Source organism: Carettochelys insculpta, chromosome 1, assembly GCF_033958435.1.
Source record: "Carettochelys insculpta isolate YL-2023 chromosome 1, ASM3395843v1, whole genome shotgun sequence".
Lineage (NCBI taxonomy): Eukaryota > Metazoa > Chordata > Testudines > Carettochelyidae > Carettochelys > Carettochelys insculpta.
Window position 1 is genome coordinate 311,107,384 of NC_134137.1, and position 24,465 is coordinate 311,131,848.

The following is a 24,465-nucleotide window of genomic DNA, read 5'->3' on the forward strand; positions in this document are numbered from 1 at the left end:
TCTTTCATTTTAATTTTTACAAAGATATCTTACGAACAGGCTCACCAACAGGCAGGAGCAAGGGGAGCAATTGGCTCTGGGCCCGGCATTGCCAAGGGGCCTGGAGCTCTGGCTATTGCTATGGCCAAAGTTCCAAGCCCCTTTGAGCGCTGCAGAATGCTGTGTCACACTCCATGGGTGGCTCGGAGGGATCACGGGGGCGGGGCAGGACTGACTACCTCAAGCCCTGCCCCTTCCACCCTTGGCCCTGCCCCTTCAGAGGACAGAGAGCCAGACCTCACTTCTACCTTGCCCCTGGGCCCGTGGTGCCTCTCAGCACCACTGCTTACAAAACTTGATGATTGGGCAAGAAAATGAATAATGAAATCCAATGTTGATAAATGCAAAGTAATGGGATTATGGCTTCTAGTGCACAAGTACATACACAAAATGACGGGGTCTAACTTATCTGTTATCTCTCACGAAAAAGGTCTTGGAGTCATCCTGGATAGTTCTCTGAAAAACTTCTGCTCAATGTGCAGTGGCCATCAAAAAAGCTAATACAATATTAGGAACCAGTAAGAAAGGGACTGATAACAAGACAAGAAAATATCATGCCAGTATATAAATGCAAGGCGCACCGACACCTGGAATATTGTGTGTAGTTCTGGCCATCCCCCTTCCACAAAAGACATATGAGAACTGGAAAAAGTACAGAGGAGAACAAAAATTATTAGGGGTGTCGAACAACTTCCATATGAGCAAATTAAAAATTCTGATACTATTCAGTTCAGAAAAGAGATGAACACTGGAGGTCTGGGGAATGCAGATATGATAGAAATTTATAAAATGATGAATGGTATGGGGAAGTTAATACGGAAATGTAATTTATTCTTTCACATAATAAGAGCTATGAGTCATCTGATGAAATTAATAGGTAGCAGGTTTAAAGAAGTACTTCATCACACAAGGCACATAGTCCACCTATGGAACTTATTACCAGGGAAACTTGTGAAAACCACAGATCGAACTGAATTTAAAAAAAAAAAAAAAAAAGAAATATGTTCATGGAGGACAGGTCCATCAATGCCAAATATCCAAGACGGTCAGATAAACTACGGCCCCATGCTCTTGGCGTCCCTAAACTTTGACTGCGAAAAATTGGGGCTGCTTAATAGCAGATGGATAACTCCATGATTGCCCTGTCCTATTCACTCCCTCTGAAGCATCTGGGATGAGCCAATATCACAAGACAGGATTCTGGTCTAGATGGATCGTTGGTCTGACCCAGTTTGGCAATACTAATGTTTCTTTTGTTCTTAAAAAGAAAGGGTCAGAAAGCCATACACAAGAGCAGCGGCTACACAACATTCCCCTTTTGGAAGGGGAATGCAAATGTGGCTGATCAGAAATGCAAATGAGGCAGTAATTTACATAGTGTGTGCCTCATTTGTACAATGGCAGCTACTTGCTGAAGTAACTAACCTGCCCAATTCCAGATCTTTAAATATGGAGACGGGATAGTAAAATCACTCATGTGGTATGGATATCTCACTTGCTCACAGAACCCCAGACATTATTCTATTATTCTCTAGTCTGGAACAACTGTTCTGGCTACGCTGGCTAAGGGTGTCATAAGGAGGAGGGAGAAAAAGAAAGGTTACTCACCGTAGTAACGGTGGTTCTTCGAGATGTGTCCCCGTGGGTGCACCACATTAGGTGTCAGGCTCGCCCGGCGCCGCAGATCGGATCTTCCAAGCAGTTTCTGCCGGACCGCGCATGCGCCGGTGCGCGCTGCTCCCTTGCGCGCTCCCGGCCATGTGCGTGATCCGGTCCCCGCCAGTTCCTTGACCAACCGCCTCGGATGCTCCTGCAAAACACTAAGCAGAGATCCGAAGCGGGGAGGATGGGCGGGTAGTGGAGCACCCACGGGGACACATCTCGAAGAACCACCGTTACTACGGTGAGTAACCTTTCTTTCTTCTTCGAGTGTCCCCGTGGGTGCTCCACCTTAGGTGACTACCCAGCAGTAACCCAAGATAGGAGGTGGGTAATCGGATTATGTGCAGCTTGTCCCCGAGAGGACCGCTGTCGAGAGACGGGCATCCTCTTGGAATACCCTGTGAAGAGCGTAATGTTTGGCGAAGGTGTCATAGGATCACCAGGTCGCCGCTCTGCAAATGTCTCTTAGCGCAAGGCCCTTGAAAAAGGCTGTTGAAGCCGCCACCGCCCTAGTGGAATAAGCCCTGGGCGTGGCCAGTAAAGGAGTCTTTTTGAGTTCGTAGCACATTTTTATGCAGCATACGAAGTGCTCCGAGATTCTCTGTGAAGAGAAATTCTCCTTTGGATTTGGGAGTGATAGAGACTAGGAGTCTATCCGTTTTCCGGAAGGACTTGGTCCTGTCTATATAGAAGGCTAGCACCCTCCTCACGTCCACGAGGTGTAGGCGCGCCTCTTTGTTAGAGTTATGAGGCTTTGGATAAAACGAGGGTAAAACGATAGGTTCGTTAATATGAACTCAGAAGAAACTTTAGGAACAAAGGCTGGACGCAGCCGTATGGTTACCGCCTCCTTGGAAAAAACAGTGCAGGGTGGCGTTGCCATAACTGCCGCAAGCTCACTCACCCTGCGAGCTGACGTGATTGCGAGAAGAAAGGTCATCTTTATCGTAAGGAAGCGGAGGGAAACCGTGGCCAAAGGCTCGAACGGTGGTCCCGTTATCGCATTAAGCACCAGGTCCAAGTTCCACGAAGGTGGAAGCGGTGTCCGAGGGGGGTATAGGTTTACCAACCCTTTGAGGAACCTGGTAACCATGGGATGGGCGAACACCATGTGCCCTTCCTCTTCGTGTCTGAACGCCGAAAAGGCGGCAAGGTGGACCTTTAACGAGGATAGTGAGAGTCCTCCTCTCTTGAGGTCCAGTAAATACTCTAATATCACAGGCATAGGCACTGAAAGAGGGGCTAGCTGTTTGGTAGAACACCATGCCGTGAAGCGAGTCCATTTCTGCTTGTAGGTCTTCCTGGTGGAAGTCCTCCTGCTACTTTCTAGGACTTGCTGCACTTCCTCTGTACATGTGCTCTCTAGGGAGCTGAGCCGTGGATTAACCACGCTCGTAGTCGCAGGCCTTGGGGGTGTGGATGCACTATGGACCCCTGGGCTTGCGTAAGCAGATCCGGCGCCACCGGAAGGGGCATTGGTGGCCGGTCCGACATGCGCAGGAGTAGGGGGAACCATTGCTGTCGATCCCACGTTGGGACTATCAGGATCATTCGGGCTCCTTCCCTCCTGGCTTTCTTCAAGACTTTGTGGATGAGCACTGTGGGAGGGAAAGCGTAAAGCAGGGGGCCCCTCCAGGAGATCGCGAATGCGTCCCCCAGGGACCCCCGTCCCAGTCCTGCCCTGGAGCAGAATCGTGGGCACTTCTTGTTGTGTTGAGTAGCAAACAGGTCTATCTGGGGAAAAACCCCATGCGTGAAAAATCGGTCGTAGCAGATCGGGACGGATCTGCCACTCGTGCGTGAGTGCAAAATGCCTGCTCAGCTGGTCTGCCTTCACATTGTGAGCGCCTGGTAAGTACGAGGCTTTCAAGGTTATATTGTTGGCGATGCACCAGTTCCACAACCTGACTGCTTCCGCACATAAGGCACGGGACCGAGCTCCTCCTTGCCGATTTATATAAAACATGGTGGAGGTATTGTCTGTACTGATCCCGACTACTTTGCCTTGTATATGGTCTCTAAAGTGTCTGCAGGCGTTGAACACTGCTCTGAGCTCCAGTATATTTATGTGCAGTGATCGCTCCATGGAGGACCACAGCCCTTGCGTCACCTCTTTGCCCATGTGTGCTCCCCACCCTATGAGGGAGGCATCTGTAGTAAGAAAAACCGATATCTGTGGTTGGTGGAAGGGTACCCCTGTTAGCAAGTTCTTGGGGTTTATCCACCATTGCAGGGATTTGCGCACCTCTGTTGTGGGCGACGCCACCCTGTGAACGGTGTGTGCTGCCGGTTTGTATTTGCTCGCCAGCCAGTGCTGCATGCTGCGCATGTGTAACCTGGCGTTCTGTACTACGAATGTCGCTGCTGCCATGTGGCCCAGCAGCTGTAAGCACGTCAGAACCGGCACCGTAGGGCTGAAGGTGATGACTTGCACGAGGGAGCCGATGGCCCGAAAGCGAGTCTCTGGTAGATACACTCTCGCTGTAATAGAATTTATGCGTGCCCCTATGAACTCTATGTCCTGTGTCGGGTCTATCTTTGATTTTGCCAGATTGATAACCAGGCCGAGCGAAGAGAACGTGCCTGCTGTGACGCGTATCATGCGTAGTACCTCCTCCTTCGAGGCCCGTTTGAGTAGGCAGTCGTCCAGATACTGGAATATAAATACCCCCTGTCTGTGCACGTAGGCTGACACCACTGCCAAGGTCTTGGTGAAGACTCTGGGGGCCAAGGAGAGGCCAAACAGTAGGACCTTGTATTGAAATGTTCTTTGCCTACCATGAACCGGAGGAATCATCAGTGAGCCGGATGGATAATTATGTGAAAATACGCGTCTTGTAAGTCGAGGGTTGCGAACCAATCTCCATCGTCTAGTGCCGTAAGGATGGAGGCGATTGTGATCATCCGAAAGCGTTGCTTGCACAGGTACCGGTTGAAGCCTCGAAGATCTAAGATGGGCCTCCAGCCTCCTATCTTTTTCTCCGTGAGGAAGTACCTTGAGTAGGACCCTCTCCCTTGCAGTTGCTCCAGCACTCTTTCCACTGCCCCTATGAGCATGAGATGGTCTACCTCCTGCTTGAGCCTCGCTATGTGGGGGCCCTCCTGGAGGTGGGGCCTGGGTGGAAAACGTGGTGGTGGGAGCGACTGGAAGGGGATGGCGTACCCCGTGGCTATGATCTCCAACACCCATTTGTCTGTGGTGATCCTTTGCCACTGGTCATAGAATGGTCAGAGGCGATGGTGGAATAACCGCTTCAGATGACCTTGTGCGATGGTAGTGATGGCGCAGCCCTGGATATGTGTGGCAAACTTGTGGCCTTTGGCCCTGCCCCGAAGACGCACAGCTCTGTTGGGAACATCGCCTGGGAGTTCTGTACTGCTGGTGCTGTTGATGTTGCCCTTGCTCGTAACCCCTGTGGTACTGGGGACGCTGTGGCTGGTACTGGTACCGTCTTTGTTGAGGGTAGTACTTTTTCTTTCTGTACGGAGGGGTGTAAATCCCCAGGGTCCTAAGTGTGGCTCTTGAATCTTTACTGGAATGAAGGACCGAGTCAGTTGATTCAGCAAACAGCTTCTGCGAGTCAAAGGGAAGATCGACTATATTTGCCTGCAGGTCCCTCGGTATACCCGAAGCCTGGAGCCAGGACTTCCTTCACATCACCACTGCCGTAGCTGCGGAGTGTGCTGCTGTGTCCGCAACATCCAGGGCGATCTGAACTCCCGTCCTCGAGGACGCATAGCCTTCTTGCACGATGGCCTTGAGCACCGTTTTCTTGCCCTCTGGAAGCGAGTCCATGAGGGAGGTTAACCTAGTGTACTTGTCGAAATTATGGTTCGCTAGATGCGCTGCGTAATTTGCCATTCGCAACAGTAGAGTGGAGGAGGAGTAGACCTTTCTGCCGGACAGCTCTAGCTTCTTGGCATATTTGTCTGTTCCCCCTGTCTTGAATTGAGATGTCTTTGATCTTTGTTGCGATGACTTCACCACCAAGGAATTTGGTTGTGGGTGGCTGAACAGGAACTCCATGCCCTTCGCCGGCACGAAGTATTTTTTTTTTTTTATCTGCTCTCTTGTGGACAGGCGGAATAGTCGCAGGGGTCTGCCATATCTTAGTGGCGGACTCCAAGATTGCGTTATCAAGCGGTATTGCTATTTTGGAGGAGGCCGGAGGTCTCAGATTTTTGAGGAGCTTATGGTGTTTCTCTTGCACCTTTGCTGTCTGGATGCCTTGCGTGAAGGCCACCCTCTTAAACAGCTCTTGGAACTGTTTGAGATTGTCCGGAGGATGGACGTCCCCCGGGGCCGTAGCCTCGTCCGGGGAGGAAAGCGAGGAACCACTAGGCTACGCCTCTCTGGACCCTTCCGGTTCCTGTTGGTGATGGTACATCTGCTCTCTGGAAGCTTGCAAGGGAAAAATCTCAGGGTTCCATACCCAGTTCCCCCTGAGATATTTGAGTCTCTGTCCCCGTTCGCGATTGCCTTCAGGGATACGGGACCATCTGTGGGGATCTTTCCCTGGTAGATTGCCGGTGGTGTCTATGCCCCGCGTGATAGGGACGACCATGGCAGCATGGGCACTGCTCTTGGGAAGGTGACCTAGACCACTCCCTTGGTGCATACCCTCTGCGTCTGGGGGAGCGAGATCGTCGAGAGACCTGGGACACTGGAGAGAGCGATTTGTGATTGTACTCCAGCGGCTCAAACCCCAGGAAGGGTGAAGGTGGTCCCAGCCAGGGCGAGGCTGGTTGTAAAAATGGAGACGGGGGCTCCGGGTAGGCTGGGGGGACCCCTGCCTCCTAGTTGGAGTCTGCAGCATGAGCGGAGGGCTGAGAGATGCACTCTGCAGCCCTGTCTGGAGAGGGGCTGCAGTGCCTTGTTTTGTGTGCAGCCTTCCCCCTCCCTTGAGGGGGTAGCTCCGCCCCCTGACATGTAGGGGATCTTTGCCCTGTCCGCGCCGTGCTCGGCACGCTTATGGGCGGTGCCACACGGGCGGTGTCCTCCGGTGGCTGCAGGCTGCGTGCCTGTGCGCTCTGCACCGCCGGTTCCCCGGGGTCGGTGCTGCCGCTTGCGGTGCCGCCGGTACCGGTGCTTGTTTAGCTGCCGTCCTGCCTGCGGTGCAGGGCGGCTGTTGATTATCGGAGGCTGAGCCGCCTCCACGTAGCTCTCCGTGCCGCTGCCGATCAGCTGTTGCTGCGGCTGGGGGCTGTGCGCTCCTCCCGTCCCGCTCGCTGTTGCTGCCGGCAGGGATCGGGTTGGGGAGACTTTCCTCTGTTTTTGCGCTGATGGGGTGAGGGAGGCGGCATTCCTTTTATGGGCCCCGGAGGGTCCCTCCTGCTGCGGCCGCTCCGGCACGTCTGGCTGGAGGGCCCTGTCGAAGAGCAGCATTTTAAGCCGCATCTCCCTGTCCTTCCTTGCTCTGGCTGATAATTCTGCACAGAAGGAGCATTTGTGCGTGACATGGGACTCCCCCAGGCACCTTATGCAGTGACTGTGCCCATCAGACGCTGGCATTGCCTCTCGGCTAGACTCACATTCTTGAATCCTGAATAGGACATTGCTGGTGAGTCTTTCAGTTGTTAATGGGGTACTTAGCACCTTCTCTGTGCTGTTTTCCCCCTCTCCGATAGCCTGCCGCGGCAGGAGGGCTAATGGCCCTAGGCTCCTGGCCTCTGGTGCTCCGCTTGTTACTAGGACTGGACTGAATTCCGTCCCGCTTGTTGTTTCTTTTTTTTTTTTTTTTGAAAATAACAACTGGCTAACTTAACAGTAGCCTAAAAACTTGAAAACTTTAAAGAAAAACAGTTAAAGCCATTGAATACGCTAACTTGGCCGTAGCCTAGTCGGATTCCATCTGCAGCCGATGGCGGTTAAGAGGAACTGGAGGGGACCGGATTGCGCACGTGGCCAGGAGCGCGCAAGGGAGCGGCGCGCACCGGCGCATGCGCGGTCCGGCAGAAACTGCTTGGAAGATCCGATCTGCGGCGCCGGGTGAGCCTGACACCTAATGTGGAGCACCCACGGTGGCACTCAAAGAAGAACTTGTTCTTTTTGGCCTCTAAGGATAGAACAAGAGGCAATGGACTTAAACTGCAGCAAGAGAGGTTTAGGTTGGACATCAGGAAAAAGTTCTGTTAGGGTGGGCAAACAGCAGAACAGATTGCCAAGAGAGGTTGTGGAATCTCCATCACTGGAGATATTTCAGAACAGGTTAGATAGATGTCTATCAGGGATGGTTTAGACAGTACTTGGTCCTGCCATAAGGGCAGGGAGCTGGACTCAATGGCCTCTCGAGGTCCCTTCCAGTCCTAGTGTTATATGATTCTACTCTCACTGGTTTAAATCCTGATCAATTTCACTCATCCATATCAGTTTGCTCCTTTCACCAGTATCCTACCTTGGCACAGCAGGTACCAAATTCTGAGTAGTGCTAACAATTGCACCAGGCACAAGGACAAGTCATTAAAATACATTTTGAAATATAAAAACTACACTTCATGGCAGTAGCAGAAAAAAAAAGAGAGATCGATCGATCATTGGCTTATTGTGGTTGTTTTTAAATTTGTTTGAAATGGAAAAGTACATTATGGTTAATGAGCTTCATATTCTGTTAACTAAGCAAATTGTGAGATGCGAGCAGCTTATGAATTCTTAAGCACCTATTCTCAGAAACAAATCTTCTTCCTTCATCTGTTGCTATTATTTTGGTATGATCGCTGCAAACCCAGGATTGCCACTGGTCTTCTAATGTGCAAGAAAATGCCTATTTTTGTGTATCAGTTACATGTCTTCCAAAACTAGCTTTCAGAACAACTAATAAAAAAGGAGAGAGAGAGAGAGAGAGTGTATCTGAATTTATTTTCAGGTTTGCAATGCAATATTAATGTGTGCTGATGCTGCTTCTAAAATAAATGATGTTGCATTATGTCAAGCAGCACTGCATCCATATGAATACAAACAAACAATATTTTAAAGGACATCTACATCAGATTTAAAAAGAAAAATCCACAAGATGGGCATGTGTCCTTTTTGGGCAGTATAAAGACCAGCTTTTTAAATGGCTGTGGCAGGTATTCTCTCTTTCTTTCTTTTTTCTTTTAATTAGAAAAATGAAAGTGTCAAGTTCTCTCTTACCAGGTTTCCATAGGAATGTCCCTTAGAACATCTGAAGTTTTCATACCTTATTTGAAAGTGTAGGGGTACAGAATCTCAAACAAATGCACAGTTTTCTACAACAACTACCACCAGAATCTCTAAGCACTTATGCATATTACATACATACATAAATACATACAACTAGGGATGTTAATGGTTAACCGGTAAGCCTCACTCTAAATAGATGAAGCTTACCTGTTACAGTTAACCAGTGGAGGCTGGATCAGGCCACTGGCCCAGGGTGCATTGCAGGCATGGACACTTCCACATGGCTGGAGCGGCCCTCATCTACGGTGAACCCAGCCCAAGAGCACTGAGGACAGGTGCACTCCATCACAGCTGGAGCAGCCCCCATCCACTGAGCCCCGCCCCATGTAATTAGTTAACTGGTTAAACTTAACTTCTAACTGGTTAACTAACTAAACAGGAGTTTCCATCCCTACATACTACAGCTCTTCCACACAAAGGAAAAAAAACTAACAAAAATTGCATACATTCACATGTTAAAACCATAACTGAGACACTGATGAGACCAGTATGTCTAGCCAGTGGAGGAACTGTGTTGGTGCAAAGCTGGGTGGTGGTGTCACAGTGCACTTTGTTCGACATGATCAGTGCCATACCAGGTCTGGTTCCCGGTGCTGAATGGCAAGTTGTTGCTGGTGGCGGTGATGGCAGCATAGAGGTAGGCCTTGTTGCCAATGCTGAGTTCTATGGAGGACACTAAGGCTACATCTACACTAGCCAAAAACTTCGAAACGGCCATGCAAACCTGCTCATAGGAATAAGGGCACTTCGAAGTAGCCAGGGTCCTTTCGAAAAGGAGCCCCGTCTGGACGAGCTGCGTGGCAGCGAGGCGCGTCAATTTCGAAGTGCCGCAGCCGCCCGCATGCTAATGAGGCACTGAATATGTATTTCAGCGCTTCATTAGTAAACTTCGAAATGACCATTTGCATGGCCATTTTGAAGTTTTGGGCTAGTGTAGACACGGCCTAAGTGTCTCAACTCCAGTTCAGTCCTAGCAGAAGCCTCCACCAGGGCAGTACCAGAAGTACTGGGGGTGTCCCCTTTGTTCTGTCTCAAGGAGGTCAGCACTACAGGCAGTGATTTTGCTGAGGATACTCCCTTTTCATGAGAGTCCCTGGCCAGAGGCATGCTAGCTCATTTCCTATCAGTTTTGGAAAATGAGGCTTTGGCTGATGTTGTATGCACATCTTTCTGATGTGTCTGCTGAAGAGCGTATCAGTGAGGATCATTTTGAGGTGAAGTTCCTTGTCATGCCTGCCTCTTGTTTTGTGGCGGTTGCAATGAAAGCAATTTCGGATGACGTGTGTTTCCACCAGGCAGTGAATGTAGGGTGAGTGGCTACTGAAGATGGGCATCCAACACATATTCATAACTAAACTGTTCAATGGAGTGCGAAGGAGGAGAGAAAGCCACCAGGACTAAACCTGAGGGAAAGGTTTGTTTGTTTTTGTAGGAAAAGAAAATAGGTGCTGGTTAAATGCTAACTATTATGCTAATTAGATTTTCAATGACTGATTATCCAAAAACTCTAACTTTTCTCTTTTAGAGATGTGAGGAGGACAGCACTGTGAAACTCCGTCTGCACTCAAGGACAGTACAGAAGGGACTGAAGAGGGTCTGGCCACATGCACTAAGATAAGGCACAAATGCCATGAGACAGCTGCAGTGCATCCAGAGCCCAGTCGACCACTGCTGGAAAAATTTCCATTCTGTGGCACCAGGATGACCTGACACATACAGTGGAGCACCCACAGGGACACATTTCAAAGAAAGACCCGAAAATACTTTGTTCACCAGCAATGAGAATTCTCTCTCATACTTTATCATTAAAATAGAACATCTTCATGTAATTTGCTTCAAAACGAGACCAAGGGAAAGCAGAGGATGGAAAGAATGTGTAAATATTTCTATCTATGCAAATGCTAGTAGTGACTTACCTTAGATGCTTGTTAAAATAGCATGTAAATGGCTGTGAACCCACTTCCACTTTCCAGTATTCCTGCCAGTGCGAGACAATTTCAGAATTCTTCTGGTTTTCTCTTTCACAGGGAGGGATATATGAACACTGTCAAAACAGGTTCCAAAATGGAATTATTACTCTACCCAACAATACAAGACACCATTCCATCTTGATTTTCAACACCAAATTCACATATAGTGATAAAGTTAGCTGAACATCCCTTGATCCTTATTTGTTCCAAGTTTATATTGGACATGAATATTTGAATATTCAATTACAAAACACCGATTTACTATGTGCATTACTAACTTTACTATTAAAATGTACTCTCTCTCACACCGATACACCTCTATCCTTTCAGAAAACATACTATTTCACACAATGAAATTAAAAGAGATGAAAAGGACAGGATTTATTTTCAAAGGGGTTTTAGCTAGCTGTACTCATAGATGATATTCTGAAAACTTGATATTATCACAAACATTTATGACAATCAAATGTTCCGTTTAACAATGTAAGAATAAATAAATAATGTTACTATTACAGCAAACTCAAAACCCCATATAAAAGATAGGTATTATCCCAGATTTATAGATACAAGCTTTGCAGGAAACAAGCACAGGACATGGAAATCACAATTCAGAAAAAAACACTTAAGCACAAGCTTAAATCACACTGAAATCACCAGGATTTAAGTGCTTAACTGAACAGGGGCCCAGGGCCTGATTCAAAGTCTAGCATTGACTTTAGTAGTCTTTGTATCAGACCTTAAGTGACTTGTTCCAGGTCACAAAGGAACTGATCCCGGCCCCAACACTATATGTAACCACAATGACTCTCTCTGTACCTTAAACACATAGCATTAGAATTAGTACCATGTTTTATTCTTTGGAAAAATATTTGTACCCCATTGCACAAGCAAAATTCTTTCAATTGTTAACAGGCATCCCACATATATCGTCTCTCTTGTGGTATCGCTATGATCTGAAGAAGTGGGTCTGTCCCGCAAAAGCTCATCACCTAATAAATTATTTTGTTAGTCTTTAAAGTGCTACATGACTGCTTTTTTTTTTTTTTACCAGTCCACAAGAGACTGAATTCACCCTTTGTATTTTTAGAAATACACAGCACAGTGACTATTGTTCTATAGATGCTGGATGCTGAAACAGAATGCAAGAATTTCTGTTGCTTTTTTTGTTATTTCACATATAAATTGGTTTCCTCGCCCCACATTTCCATGGTTCAATAATGCTTTTTTGGGAGTTTGCTTGGAAGTGGCCTTTAGGATTACCACATCCACCAGAGGTTTTAAGGGCCTGCTTAATGAAATGGCTAAGCTTGTTGGCTTCATAGCAGGGTGCTCCATCCGTAAAGGTTAATGGGTGTGAAGCTTTGTACCTTTCTGCCATACTGCATTAGCTCTGACTGAAGGTAGATTTTCTTTGGGCTATAAACTAGCATTGGCTCCTGCTCAGGAAGTGACAAGAAAGGAGGATGATGCTTAGGCAGCTTGCTGGGCTACATATATTTTTGTTGCAGTAATGTCTTTTGTGTGGTGTAGTCTCAGCACTCTGTTGAAGATGCCAGGAACACTCCATATAGAGTTATGTCATCAGCATTGCTGCTGCATTCGTTGTTGGATGAAACTTAGACACAGCCCAGTACCTGACAGGAAAAGTCAGCCAGCAGGATTTCCTGGGGAGAAATTCCACACCCCATGTTTGAGACCCCTCATTTTTCAACCTGGATGAGTTGGTCCAGGTGAGCTGTGTCAATACCATCAACTTGAAGATGGCAATTGCCAAATGAGGTAATCGTGGCTATTATTTTTATAAATACTATATTTACCTCAGTGCATCTGCCTGGTATTGTCCTGAATGAGTTGAAAGCATTAAATCAAAAGAGGATGTCAGACAAGAAACACAGGTAACAATAAAACTGGCAAAAATAACATACTCCAGAGAATTCTAAGGATCCTCTGGGAAACAATGGAGAATACCCCCCATCAGGCCCCAACCAAGCTGGGCATTCTTCCCATTCCTGAAGCTAGGATCAAACCATTAAAGGGTCCAGGGCATAAAACAGTAAAAGGGGTTGAATGAGTTGCTAGGGGCTGTGCAAGGAGCATCAGTGAGCACTGACAGAGATGCAGTGAGACACAGACACCTGGCTGCAAGCAGGGCAGTCTGTGTCTTCCAACCCACAGATGAAGATAACTGATCTGAAAGCAATTTATCGAATAGGAGAGGCAAGGGAAAATACACATAGAGCCATTCGTTGTTCAGTGTGTTACGTGACTCTTTGTGAATAAATGTTTTACTCTAAAGAAATTGTGTCTGAGTCGCTTTCATTGGCTGTTACAGGTTCCCAGATGGAAAGGCACCACACTCAGTTTAGACTGCAGCCTCCCTCTTTATCTCCTGTGTTACGCTGACAGCCCTGAGATCCAGTCTAGGAGTGGCAGGAGTACAGGGCTCCACCCACAGAGGGATGCAGTTGTGAAACCTGCCTCCAAAGGGATGCACCTGAGAGGAACTTAAAAGCCTCAAATATGGTACATCCCACATCTGTGACAGTACAGTACTTGGAGCCCCGCTGCCAGATCTACAGAGAAACAGCTGCCATCTTTGTACTGTATAATTCAAGAAGTGTCAGGGGCAGGGGCACTGGGAGGGGCAGTAATCAATTCAGAAGCTATGCCAGGTGCAAGCAAAATGTGGCAGGTGTGTCTGATCTGGCCCACCATGCCTTTTAATGTGGCCCGGAGCCCACCCCTACAGCAGGTAGAAGCACCCCCACCCTATCCTGCACCTCAGACCCCTACCCTGATGTCTCTTCTGCACCCAACCTCCATCCCAGACCCTGCACCCCCTCCATAGATAAATGCAGCCCTTGATCATTTACCAAAATCTTGGAGTATCCCCTCCCATTACGGCTCATCCCTTGGCTATGCAGTTTGCTACTGGATACAATAGCATTAGCAAGAAGCGTTTGTCCTACCTAGCCAGTCTTGCAACATTATTAATTGTTTGTAGGGCTGATAGGTCACAGTTACGATCTGGCCATCACTATGTTAGGCAAGGACCAAACGCATTGTAGGAGACATTCCTTGTCCAAAGAGATCACACAGAGAAGCCAAACAAATGCTGGGCAAGTATTAAAAGCACAGAGAAGTAACGTAACCTGCCAGAGTTACACAGAGTATCAGTAGCAGAACCGGGAATCTGCTTAGTCGAATCCACTAGACTACACCGCCTCTCAGCTTCCAATGGAAATTGAGGTTTCAGCACCATCTTCCCACACCTCTGTGATACTGAAGCCAATAGCAACGCTCTCCAGGTTTCAGGGAAGCAGGATGGGGTCCATCTTTTATGTGGAATCTTTTTTTAGTTTGAAATTGTATTAAATGTCACAGAAAAGATACTCAATAGGAGAAGGAAGTCTCCTGCACTGTTGTTACATCACTTCTCAGCTGTGAAAAAATGTCATCAGGCATCAGTTATTTGATCACTGTACTGCTACTCTTTTCCGAACAAAGTGTGGTGTTTTAAACAGTTGCAATCATGATAATTGTGTTTCAGTGAAAACTAACCAGAGAACATTTGAACTTATAACAATCATCTGCTGGGTTTCTTTGTGTCAACCCCTACATATTTTCTTCCCTTTTTAATTATCTTGCTAGGACATTCCATTCTATAACAGCACTGGAATATTGCTGACAGCGACCTGTGGCCATCACAGCATGTCTCCTGGGACAAAGGTCTCACTAACAGAGTACCTTGTAATGTGCTATAGCATGGTACTATGCAGGCTGGGAAGTACTTTTGTGCCTGTATTTTATTTATTTTTGTCTTTCCAGCAATACTGCTCATAAGCAAGGAAGTAAATGCTACATAGTAGTTATGATAACGCAGTAACGTTTCCCCAAATAAGTAAACCCTTGAAATGCACGATTTCGAGTTGTACCTAACTCACATTAATGCGAATTAAGTGCAACTTAAAATCACGCTCCCCCCCACCTCAGCCCCTGCCAGACCCACTCATCACTTGCACACAGCTCCAGCTCACCCCCCACTGGGGGGGGTAGCTCCTCCCAGCCGCACCAAGCCCACGGCAAGCTGCAGCACGGGCGCTCCCGGCCCTGGTTCAAACCCGCCATGCACAGCTCCAGTTCAACTCCCCCCCGCCCCCCGGCCGCAGCTCTAACCACCCCCAGGCTTATCCCCTGACCCCGTGTCCCACAGCCCCAGCCCACCGGCAGGCTTAACCCTTCCCAACTGTCCCCCGCATACCCAGGACTTACCATTCAAAAAGGAGCTCCAGGTGCTCCTGCTACTTCCCCAGCTGCAGAACATGTATTCTGCCAGGGAAAAAAGCCACCCGACTTACATGAAATTCGGGTTACGTGAGGGTGCGTGGGAACATAACCTTCGGATAAATCATTTTCATTATTGTAACTTGTAATCAACAGAAGAAGATTCAGCGTAAATTCTTTAGTTTCTACTAATATTAGAGAGTTACACAGAGAGACAATATATAGGAACGGACGAAGGCAGCACAGAAGGGAATAGTGGAGTGGACTAGAAAGAAAAAGGGAAGACGTTATTCAGCACACAGAGCTCCCTATAGTCCCCCACACTGTTGCCACAGAAAAACTGTCATGGCTGCTGGGTGTAAGTGAGGCTCTGTCTGGGAATATTTGGAAGACATTTGTTTCCTGGACAAAAAAGGGGAAAAGTGATTTGAGCAGTGGTCTTATAAACCCAGGGTTGTGAACTCAGTCCTTGAGGAGGCCATTTAGGGGCTTGGGGCAAATAGATAAAAAAAAAAAAAAACAACTCTCTCAGGGATGGTGCTTGGTCCTGCTGAGAAGGCAAGGGACTCGACTCGACCTCTCAAGGTCCCTTCCAGTTCAATGAGACATGTATATCTCCATATATTTTTAGAAGATGATACAGCTGAAAAAAAAGGAAAACTGCTTATTGGGAGAAAACAATGTGGATGAAGATGTGGATTTGGCTGAGTGGAAACAGGTTAGTAATTTAAACAGTTCACTTTGCAATGCATTATTCCTCAAAACTCTCTCTTTGCCTTTTAGTATAAGTGTGATTTGGCAAGTAAATTTCCAAGCTGTTTGCTGCGTTGGATGTTGCTGGGAAAAAAAAAGTTTAGCATAGCTAATCCTTATGGCTTGTTTACTCTATCACTCAAGTGTATAATACAGGAAACTGCAGTAAGAGAAATCTAGAGTTGCTGTCAGCTGCCACCTTATACTTGAGCACAACTCAGCTTTTCCAAGGAAACTCTATTCTGTACTTGTTCGCTCAAAAGACAGAATGTCTGCGAGTTCAACGGGGATTACTCCAAAATTAAGTGCACTCTCAGCACAGTTACTCTTAGCTTTTTTGGTAATTTGATTTAAGTCAATTCACGTTGAGTGTTAGAAACTGAAAAGGGTATCTTTAGATATCGTACGTGTAGCATTATTACACAAACAGTAATGCCCATTTTGGAGGATGTTTTCCACCCCACCTTACTTGATGTTAGTTCGATCTAAGTTTTGATGGGGCTGAAGGATAAACATGGCACTATGCACTGAGTATGAAGATAATGAAGTGGAGAGTTCTTTTGACAGATCATGCATGATTCCTTTATCACACATCCTCCAATGTAGTGTAGCACGTGTCAAATTAGACAATCTAAATATGGTCTCCGTTACACAGCATTAACTAAAGAACTCAATCCTTATTCCAAACCTTGTTTGGACAGATTCTATTTCATGTTTTCAGATGTTAACATTTGCAATTTCACAGTACAGTAACCATGAGAGCCCCCAACCAAAAGGAGGTCATGGAGGGGATCTCAATGCTATTCCAGGGGTGGTTGTGGAAGTGCCACCCTGAATTCTGGGGGGCTGCTGATAGGGGTTCTGCCTTCAGAGCTGAACAGCCAGAGAACATTAGCTGCTGTCCAGGCACCATGCTCTAAAGACACCACCACCACCACCAGCAGCTCAAAAGTGAGGTCCACAGCGGGTGAAGATTGTCATACATATGGATTTACCCAGCAGCCTCCTTCTTGGTTTGGGAGCTAAGAGCTGGGGCCACAGCCTCCCTCAGGGGGTCAGAGGCTGACAACTGGAGCTGCAGCCTCCTGCCCAGGTCAGGAACTGACAACTATCCTCATTTCTGCAATGCCTTCAGAATGGGGATCCCAGCCAGAATCCACTGCACTTACTGCAGACTGAGGTCTTTGAAGGCAGACCTAGCCCAGCTCCAGGAGTGACCTCTGCAGAGAAGTAGTAGTCCCACCCCTTCCTTGCCTAAGCTCAGACAAGCAGCTAAAGACTGGTCCATGGTAGAAGCTGACAACTGAGGCGCTTCAGCCCTGTCCCTTCCCTACAATAATCATATTTCTTAGGGGACATCAGATTTCATGGTCCATATTGCATCATGAATCGGGTGGGGCCCTATGTGCTAACATTCGTAGCTGGCACATGGCTATAGGTATACTCCCATTTGAGTCTCTCTTCCTGCGTCATACTAAAATTGTGGTTCGCTGCACTGCTGTTTTGATCAGTGAGAATGTGTCTCAGGGTCATGCGGGTTGCCCAAATGCAGGTTCAGATGCTGCTGAGAGCCTTATAATTTCCAGGATATGGACTCTGGGGTGGCTTACATAAGGTATGTTTTTTTGGGGGGATGCAATGTCACTCAACAGGCACCCCATGACGAAACAAGAAGCAGAAAGGATCTGAAGTAAGCTCTTGGTTGGTTTCTGGGGACAGTGGTGACACTACAACAGGGCAAGGAGAGCGGCAGATGTGAATACAGAATATGTAGTGAACAAGCACGGAAGGGGAATGAGACTCCTGCATGTCTACATAAAGAGACTTTGTTTCGGTCTCTCATAGCCTTAGCCCAAATCTTATTCAGAAACCATGCACAGTTCTGCCTTCTTGGCTGTATGCATTATGACATAAGCTAAATGAATGACCACACACTAGTTTTTCCACAGGACCCCTGCCTCATTCAGTGCACAGAATAGCGTTCGCAGAATGAATCAGGTATATGAGCACAGGGAGTGTTGTCTGCAGCATCCCTGTCTCAGTGCTGCAGAATCTGGATGAATAAAGCAGGGGACGGCCAGAAGAAAAAAGAGTTATATGGTTAAGGCACCAGAAGATCATACAAGGGAGTAGGATCTCTCTCAGCCTCACCACTGAGTTCCTGTGTGAGGGTGGGCAGGTAAACCAGCATGTTTATAGCTGGTCACTACCATGCATGCTTCATTTTCTGCGTGCCTACTTTGACACCCTTAATAACTGGTTTAAATAAGTGCCAATCAACCATAATTGTGACTGAACTTTGTAGTACCTGTAATTGCTCAGCACCTCTGGCAACAGGGTACCACGTGGTTGATAGGAATGAGCCCATGGATTGGACTCAGGAGGCCCTGGCTTCGCCATTGATTCACTACATAGAGCCAGGGTCTCAAACTCACAGCCTACAGGCTGTCCCCATCTGGAGTAGTTTGCAATCCAGCCTGGGAGTACTGGTGGGCTGGGGAGGGAGGTCTGTCATTCCCAAATCCCACCCTGTCCTGCCACTACGCTGTCCCCTCCCCCACACCACTGCACTCAATCCCCCAGGGAAGTGGCACTGGAGATGGGGGCGGGGGTTAGCATGGAACAGAGTTGTCCTCCCCACACCCTGCTGGTAATCCTGGACTGGACTGTGCAACTTCTACAGCTGGGGACAGCCCACAGACCATGAGTTTAAGACTCTTGACGTAGAGGTAGACAAGTTGCTTTATTTTTTCTGTTCAGCTCCCATATCTATGAAGACAGTAGGCAAGTATTAAGTTGTTTAAATAGGTTCTGGGTACTTGTACACCCTATATAAAAGCACAACACACAAACAGGACTAATGTCACAAACAGATGGATTTCAAAAGCCACACTTAACTATATGTTTTACATGCTTATATAGGCTCATCATTGGTATCTGACCACTTCACAGTCTTTAGTGAATTTATCCTTCTCACACCTCAAGGAGGTAGGAAAGCGTTGTTATCCCCAGTTTTATAGCTGGGGAATAGAGGCATAGGAACCAAACAATTTGCTTAGGGTCAGACAGGGTAAAATCTGTTATAGAGCAAGGAACTGAACTCACATCTCTAAATTGCCTGGCCAACAGTGACCACTGCACCATCCCTACCCTAAATGGAAAGGCCTCAAAGCAGAGAGGAGAAGTGATCTGCCCATGGTCATATACTAAGGCTACCCATTCACCTGATTTCATTTTGGAACATTTTACACACAGGACAAGGAACAGTGAGCAATCCTTGACTTCTCTCGAGCAGTTCAATCAAGCCATTATAGGCATGCTCTTCACTGCTTTTCTGTTTCCCAACTACCCCCACCTTCATGGCCAAGGAAAAGTCTAACCAATTATACACACAGTTTTATATATAGTTATAAATACACGAGTATAAATCAGACAAGTTATTTTTTGCATCATGCTCAGTTGCAGGCATAAAGAGAAAAAAAGATTCTAAACAAACGAGTAAGTAGGCAGATGTCACCTTCTTTTTTAGCTGCTCGCTAACATATTCCATTGTAAATTTACACAATTCAATATACTTTTGGCACTCTGCATATATGAATTAACAATAAATTCAGAGTTTGGGATTTGCAACAGCAGAACTGGTACTGGTTCCTGGCCCCCTAATTAATCCATTCTGCTTGAATAACGGTACAGAATAAGACTTGACATTTTTGTACTTGTACTTTTTATGGAAAGTCTCCAATGCCCCAAGCTGTTAAACTTTGGCACAAAAATACTACTGCTATTAGAGCAACTAAAAACAGTTTACTGTACATTTTCTTAACTAATTTAATCTTAAAAAAAATTCCATCATCCATAAATCAGGCATACTGAAAACAAACATTTAAATTACTGTAATTCTCTACTGTATTTCACATACATATATTTGGATTTACTGTGACCCAGCTGCCTAATCTTTTAAGAAACAAAATGAATCTAGGATTGTGCAATTGTATGATTATCCCCCTGCAATACAACTTCCATTACATTTCTTCCACTTGAATGTAAATGTGAGAGCTCTGTTTGAAACATACATTACTTGCTAATATGGAAACATAGGTACCTGCAGTTTTGAATCTAAGAGAGAATGTTAAACTGCAGAATTAGGAAAATACTTTTACAGACTAAAGGCACTTTTTTTGGGTGGGAAAGGTACCCTTAATTTAGTTTTGTTGTGTAGAAAGTTTGTAAGAAAACCAAAGCACAAATGTTTCACACTTTTGATTCACACAGAATGCATATATAACCTAGTGAATACAGATAGTCCCCGACTTAACAAACAGGTTACGTTCCGAACACTTGGTCGTAACTCGATTTCGTCGTAAGTTGGAAATAACCTTACACTGTAATTCCTTGAGATACACAATGATTACGTTTCATGCAACCCTCCCGTACCTTGAATTTTGTGTAAGTTGGGGAGGGCTTGGGGGGATGAGTTGGGGCCCCAGGAGGGGTCAGGACAGCAGGGGTGGTGGGAGGGTACAGCTGAGCTAGGGCTTACAGGGGGGTTGGACCCGGGCAGCAGGGGGTTGGGGCGATGGTTGAGCCTGCTCAGGGAGTTGGAGCCGGGGCTGCGGTGGTGGTGGGTGGTGGAATGGAGCTGGAGCCCCATGCATGGGGGGTTGGGAGACCCAGGCAGAGGTTGACGCCAAAGCCCTGTGTGCGCCAGGGAGTGTGAGCCAGGGCTGTGGGAGATTGGGGGTGTTGAACAAGGTGAACTGGTGCAGGGGTGTTAGCTGGGGGGTACAACCTCTTGCACCTGCAGCAGCTGACAGCCCGAGCCCTGCGCGTGCTGGTGGCTGACAGCCCAGCGTGTGCCGGTGGGGGGGTGTTAGCTGGGGGAGGGTTGAGCTAGGTGGAGGGGGAATTGAATGGGGTGAACTAGGGCCAGGGTGGGTTGAGCTGGAAAGGTGATAGAGCCCCTGCATATGCTGGCGGTGGCTGACAGCCGGAGCTCCAAGTGCAGGGGGGAGGGGTGAGCTGGGGCCATGGGAGGAAGGAGTTGAGCTGGGTGGGGTAGTTGAAAGGAGGGGGTTGGAGCCTTGCCAGGGACTCAGAGCCGGAGCCAGAGGCACGGGTTGAAGTCAGAGCCCCATGCATGGGAGGGTGAGCTGGGGTCACGAGGTGGGGGTAGGGGGGCTGAACCAGGAAGGAGAGAGGTTGAACAGGGGGTGCATCGGGGTGGGGTGCTTGAGTGGAGGGCAAGTGGGAGCCCCATGTATGCTGAGCCAGCCACACGGGGCGGGGGGGAATGATTTGGGGCCACATGGTGGTTGGGGGTGAGTCAAGACCCAGGTATGGAGGGAGGTTGGGGCACAGGGGTTGGATCTGGGTCCACGGGGGTTAGAGAGAAGCCCCAGGTGTGTGGCTGGAGCTCCCCGCTGGGGAAGGTGAGCTGGAAGTTGATCAGAAGCACGAATGGTCGTAAGTTGATGTGTTTGTAAGTTGGGGACCGCCTGTAATTAAACCAGGGTATGGAATACAAATGGTCTTTTAATAAACTGTAAGACTATTAAAACAAGTTGTTCAGGATTTTTGCTTCACTTAGTAAGCATATATCCAGGCAGTTAATTAGCATACTGGGTGTCAAAGACACTAATGTAAGGAGACATACTGCTGAAAGCTGCAACTTTGATTAAAAAAAAAATTAGGGTTACCACACCTGTCCAATTATTCATTCTTAAAATTGCCTTGACTAAAATAATTAAAACTAAACCACTGTTATGATCTATTAACATGGCAATTCTATATTAGCATAACATTTGGAAAAACTTTCCAAAGCCAATAAGGTTTGATGACAAAAATAATAAAAAAATAAAAAAGAACACTATTGCTACTTCCCCAAGGCAAAGACATTAAATGGCAAAAAAAAAAAAAAAATCTATCTATCTATACCTGTTATGCACACAGACCATAAAGTAAATTATTACACTAAACAAAAAATTCTCAGTTTTTTGTTTGTTCTGGTTTTTGAAATGAGTTTCTAAAATCAGGCAAAATAATTGAAGCACATTTCCTTGTATGTCTTAAACTTACCACATTAAGGCTCAGTATACACTAGCCCCATCTTTTCAAAAGGGGCACGGTAATGAGTGAGGTCGGAAGATGCTAATGAGGCGCTGCCATAAATATGAAAGTGTCGCTTTTGACTTGCGTGCTGCCCGTGTAGATGGGGGCCTTTTGAAAGCACCCTCCGTCTTCAAAAGCCCCTTATTCCTAAAACCAAATAGGTCTACATGGGCACTCCGCAATTCGAAAGTGGCACTTTCAAATTGCCGCAGCCACCATTACACTAATGAGGCGCTGCATATTCATGGCAGCGCCTCACTAGCATCTTCTGACCTCGCTCATTACCATGCCCCTTTTGAAAAGAAGGGGCTAGTGTAGACATAGCCTAAGAGACTAAGGAAGCTGCAGCTGGAACACAATTGCCAAGGAAAACTGCAATATGTAGATGTATGTTTAGTTTAAGTTTCCAAACTACATGTGTGAGTGCCCGTATAACCTCCTACCTGCCTGCCTGCCCCCATACACTAAAGACCACCAAAATAATACTGGATTTCCCAGCAACATAACACCTCACCTAACCTTTCTCAACAGCCTGGGAGAGCCTAGGAAAAAGGGGGTCCTTACAGTGGGTTAACAAATCCCTGCACTGATAGATTAAATAATAGGAACGAAGCCTCTGCTGACTGGGAGCTTTGCATCAAACCTTTTTTTTTCCTTTTTGGAGACTGCCTACATAATGGGCAACATCCATAAAGCATCCCATCCTGAGAACACTGTCCTCTGTGGACGCTTGTGTAAAGTCAGCGTTCTGCAATGTAAAATAGTTCAGGGGTTTTTCCTAGGCCCTTATTTTACTTAACATCTTAATGTCAGCTACATTTGGGTGAAATTTTTCAAGCTAAACTTTTCTTTTTGCATGAAAAAGCAGATTTGGGAACATTCACACATTACACATTCATACTGCTTTCACTGTTCTGTTTTGATATAAGTACATTTGAAAACATTAACAGCCCCCCACCCCCTGCAAGGAAATCTAAATTGTATACGAACTGTTTCAAAACGAAACAGTTTTATTATTCAACTTTATTTTGGCTAGAAATTATATTAAAACATTAAGATTTAAATATTGAGCAAACAAACTATTTTTTTTTCAAATGTATGATTCACTTTTTTTTTTTTTTAAAGTGCTTTAAATTTGGCTGGAAACTGTTTTAATTTTTCAGAATGGTCAGTGAATGAAAAAAAAAATAAATAAAAATCCAACATTGACCCAGTTCTACTGACCACCATAAATAGGGTGCCTAGAACAGATGAGGTATGTGTGGTACATCTTCGTTTCTTTCCAAATGGCTCACATCAATGTTTACTCTAAACAAAATAAATGTCAGACTACAAATCAGCATAGCATAGCTATAAGTACATTATGGTTTAAGCTTTTGTTCGATGATATGTATGTCAGACTATAAATCGGCAAAGCACGGCTACAAGTACTTTATGGTTTAAGCTTTTGTTCGATGATACAGAACGTCATTCTGTATCACCGAAGTCAATGGGAACTTTAGCACTGACTTTAATGAGTGCAGGTTCAAGCCCATAATAATGAGCTACTTACTTACCCTTACTATTCCTTCATCCAATTTCTATTAGATTTTGCTACTCTAGTTTCACTGGTACCTACTTCTGCCCCCGTCCTCAACTCTCTCTCTTTGCTCCCAAGTTTGACATTGAGGTAAAAATTAAGACCTTTGTAAAGGCTGAATCTCTCTAGTCCAAAATTCTCTTGTCTAGCAACATCCGTAATCTGGCATGATTTTAGTGAACTGGATGACTACTTAGCATGGGAGTGGCCAAGCTTCCTGTGGTCCCATAACATTTCTTTACAACCACCAGTCCTGGCTCTTAGAGTTCTGTGCTGTTATTTAGCTGTAATTTACCTCTAAGGCCATGGCTACAAGAGTCCCTGCCTTTCGAAAGGGGGATGCTAATGAGCCACCTCAGCAGATGCTAATAAGGCGCTGCCATAAATGTGCACACCTCATTAGCATAATGGCACATGCACATGTTTCGAAAGTGCTGCTTTCGAAATGCACACTGCTCATGTAGACAGGGGCCTTTCGAAAGGAGCCTCTGGATTTCGAAAGCTCCTTCTTCCCAAAACCAAGTGGGAAAAAGGGGCTTTTGAAATCCAGGGGATCCTTTCGAAAAGCCTGTCTACACGAGCAGTGTATGTTTCCAAAGCAGCACTCTTGAAACACGCATGGCCGCCATTACGCTAAGGAAGCACTGCATATTCATAGCAGTGCCTCATTAGCATCTGCTGAAGTGGCTCATTAGCATCCCCCTTTCAAAAGGCGGGGCCTAGTGTAGCCACGGCCTAAATGTCTTCTAAGAGCCCAGTAAGCAAGGGAAGTGTTGATAATGCTGCTAGAAAATACTGAGCTGTTTGGAAAATTCTCTTATCCAGCACTGGTCAGGTCCCGAGGGTGCTGGATTAGACAGGATGAACCT

At 46.5% G+C, this 24,465-nt stretch overlaps 1 protein-coding gene across 1 annotated transcript in view; it reads right to left on the reverse strand.

The window, feature by feature from the left end:
* Positions 1-24,465, reverse strand: part of KCNMB4 (potassium calcium-activated channel subfamily M regulatory beta subunit 4) — a 31,292-nt gene that overhangs the window by 2,971 nt on the left and 3,856 nt on the right. Inside the window, exon 2 of the mRNA XM_074984039.1 lies at positions 10,819-10,946. Within this exon, the coding sequence (XP_074840140.1) occupies positions 10,819-10,946 (128 nt within the window). The remainder of the gene's footprint in view (positions 1-10,818; positions 10,947-24,465) is intronic.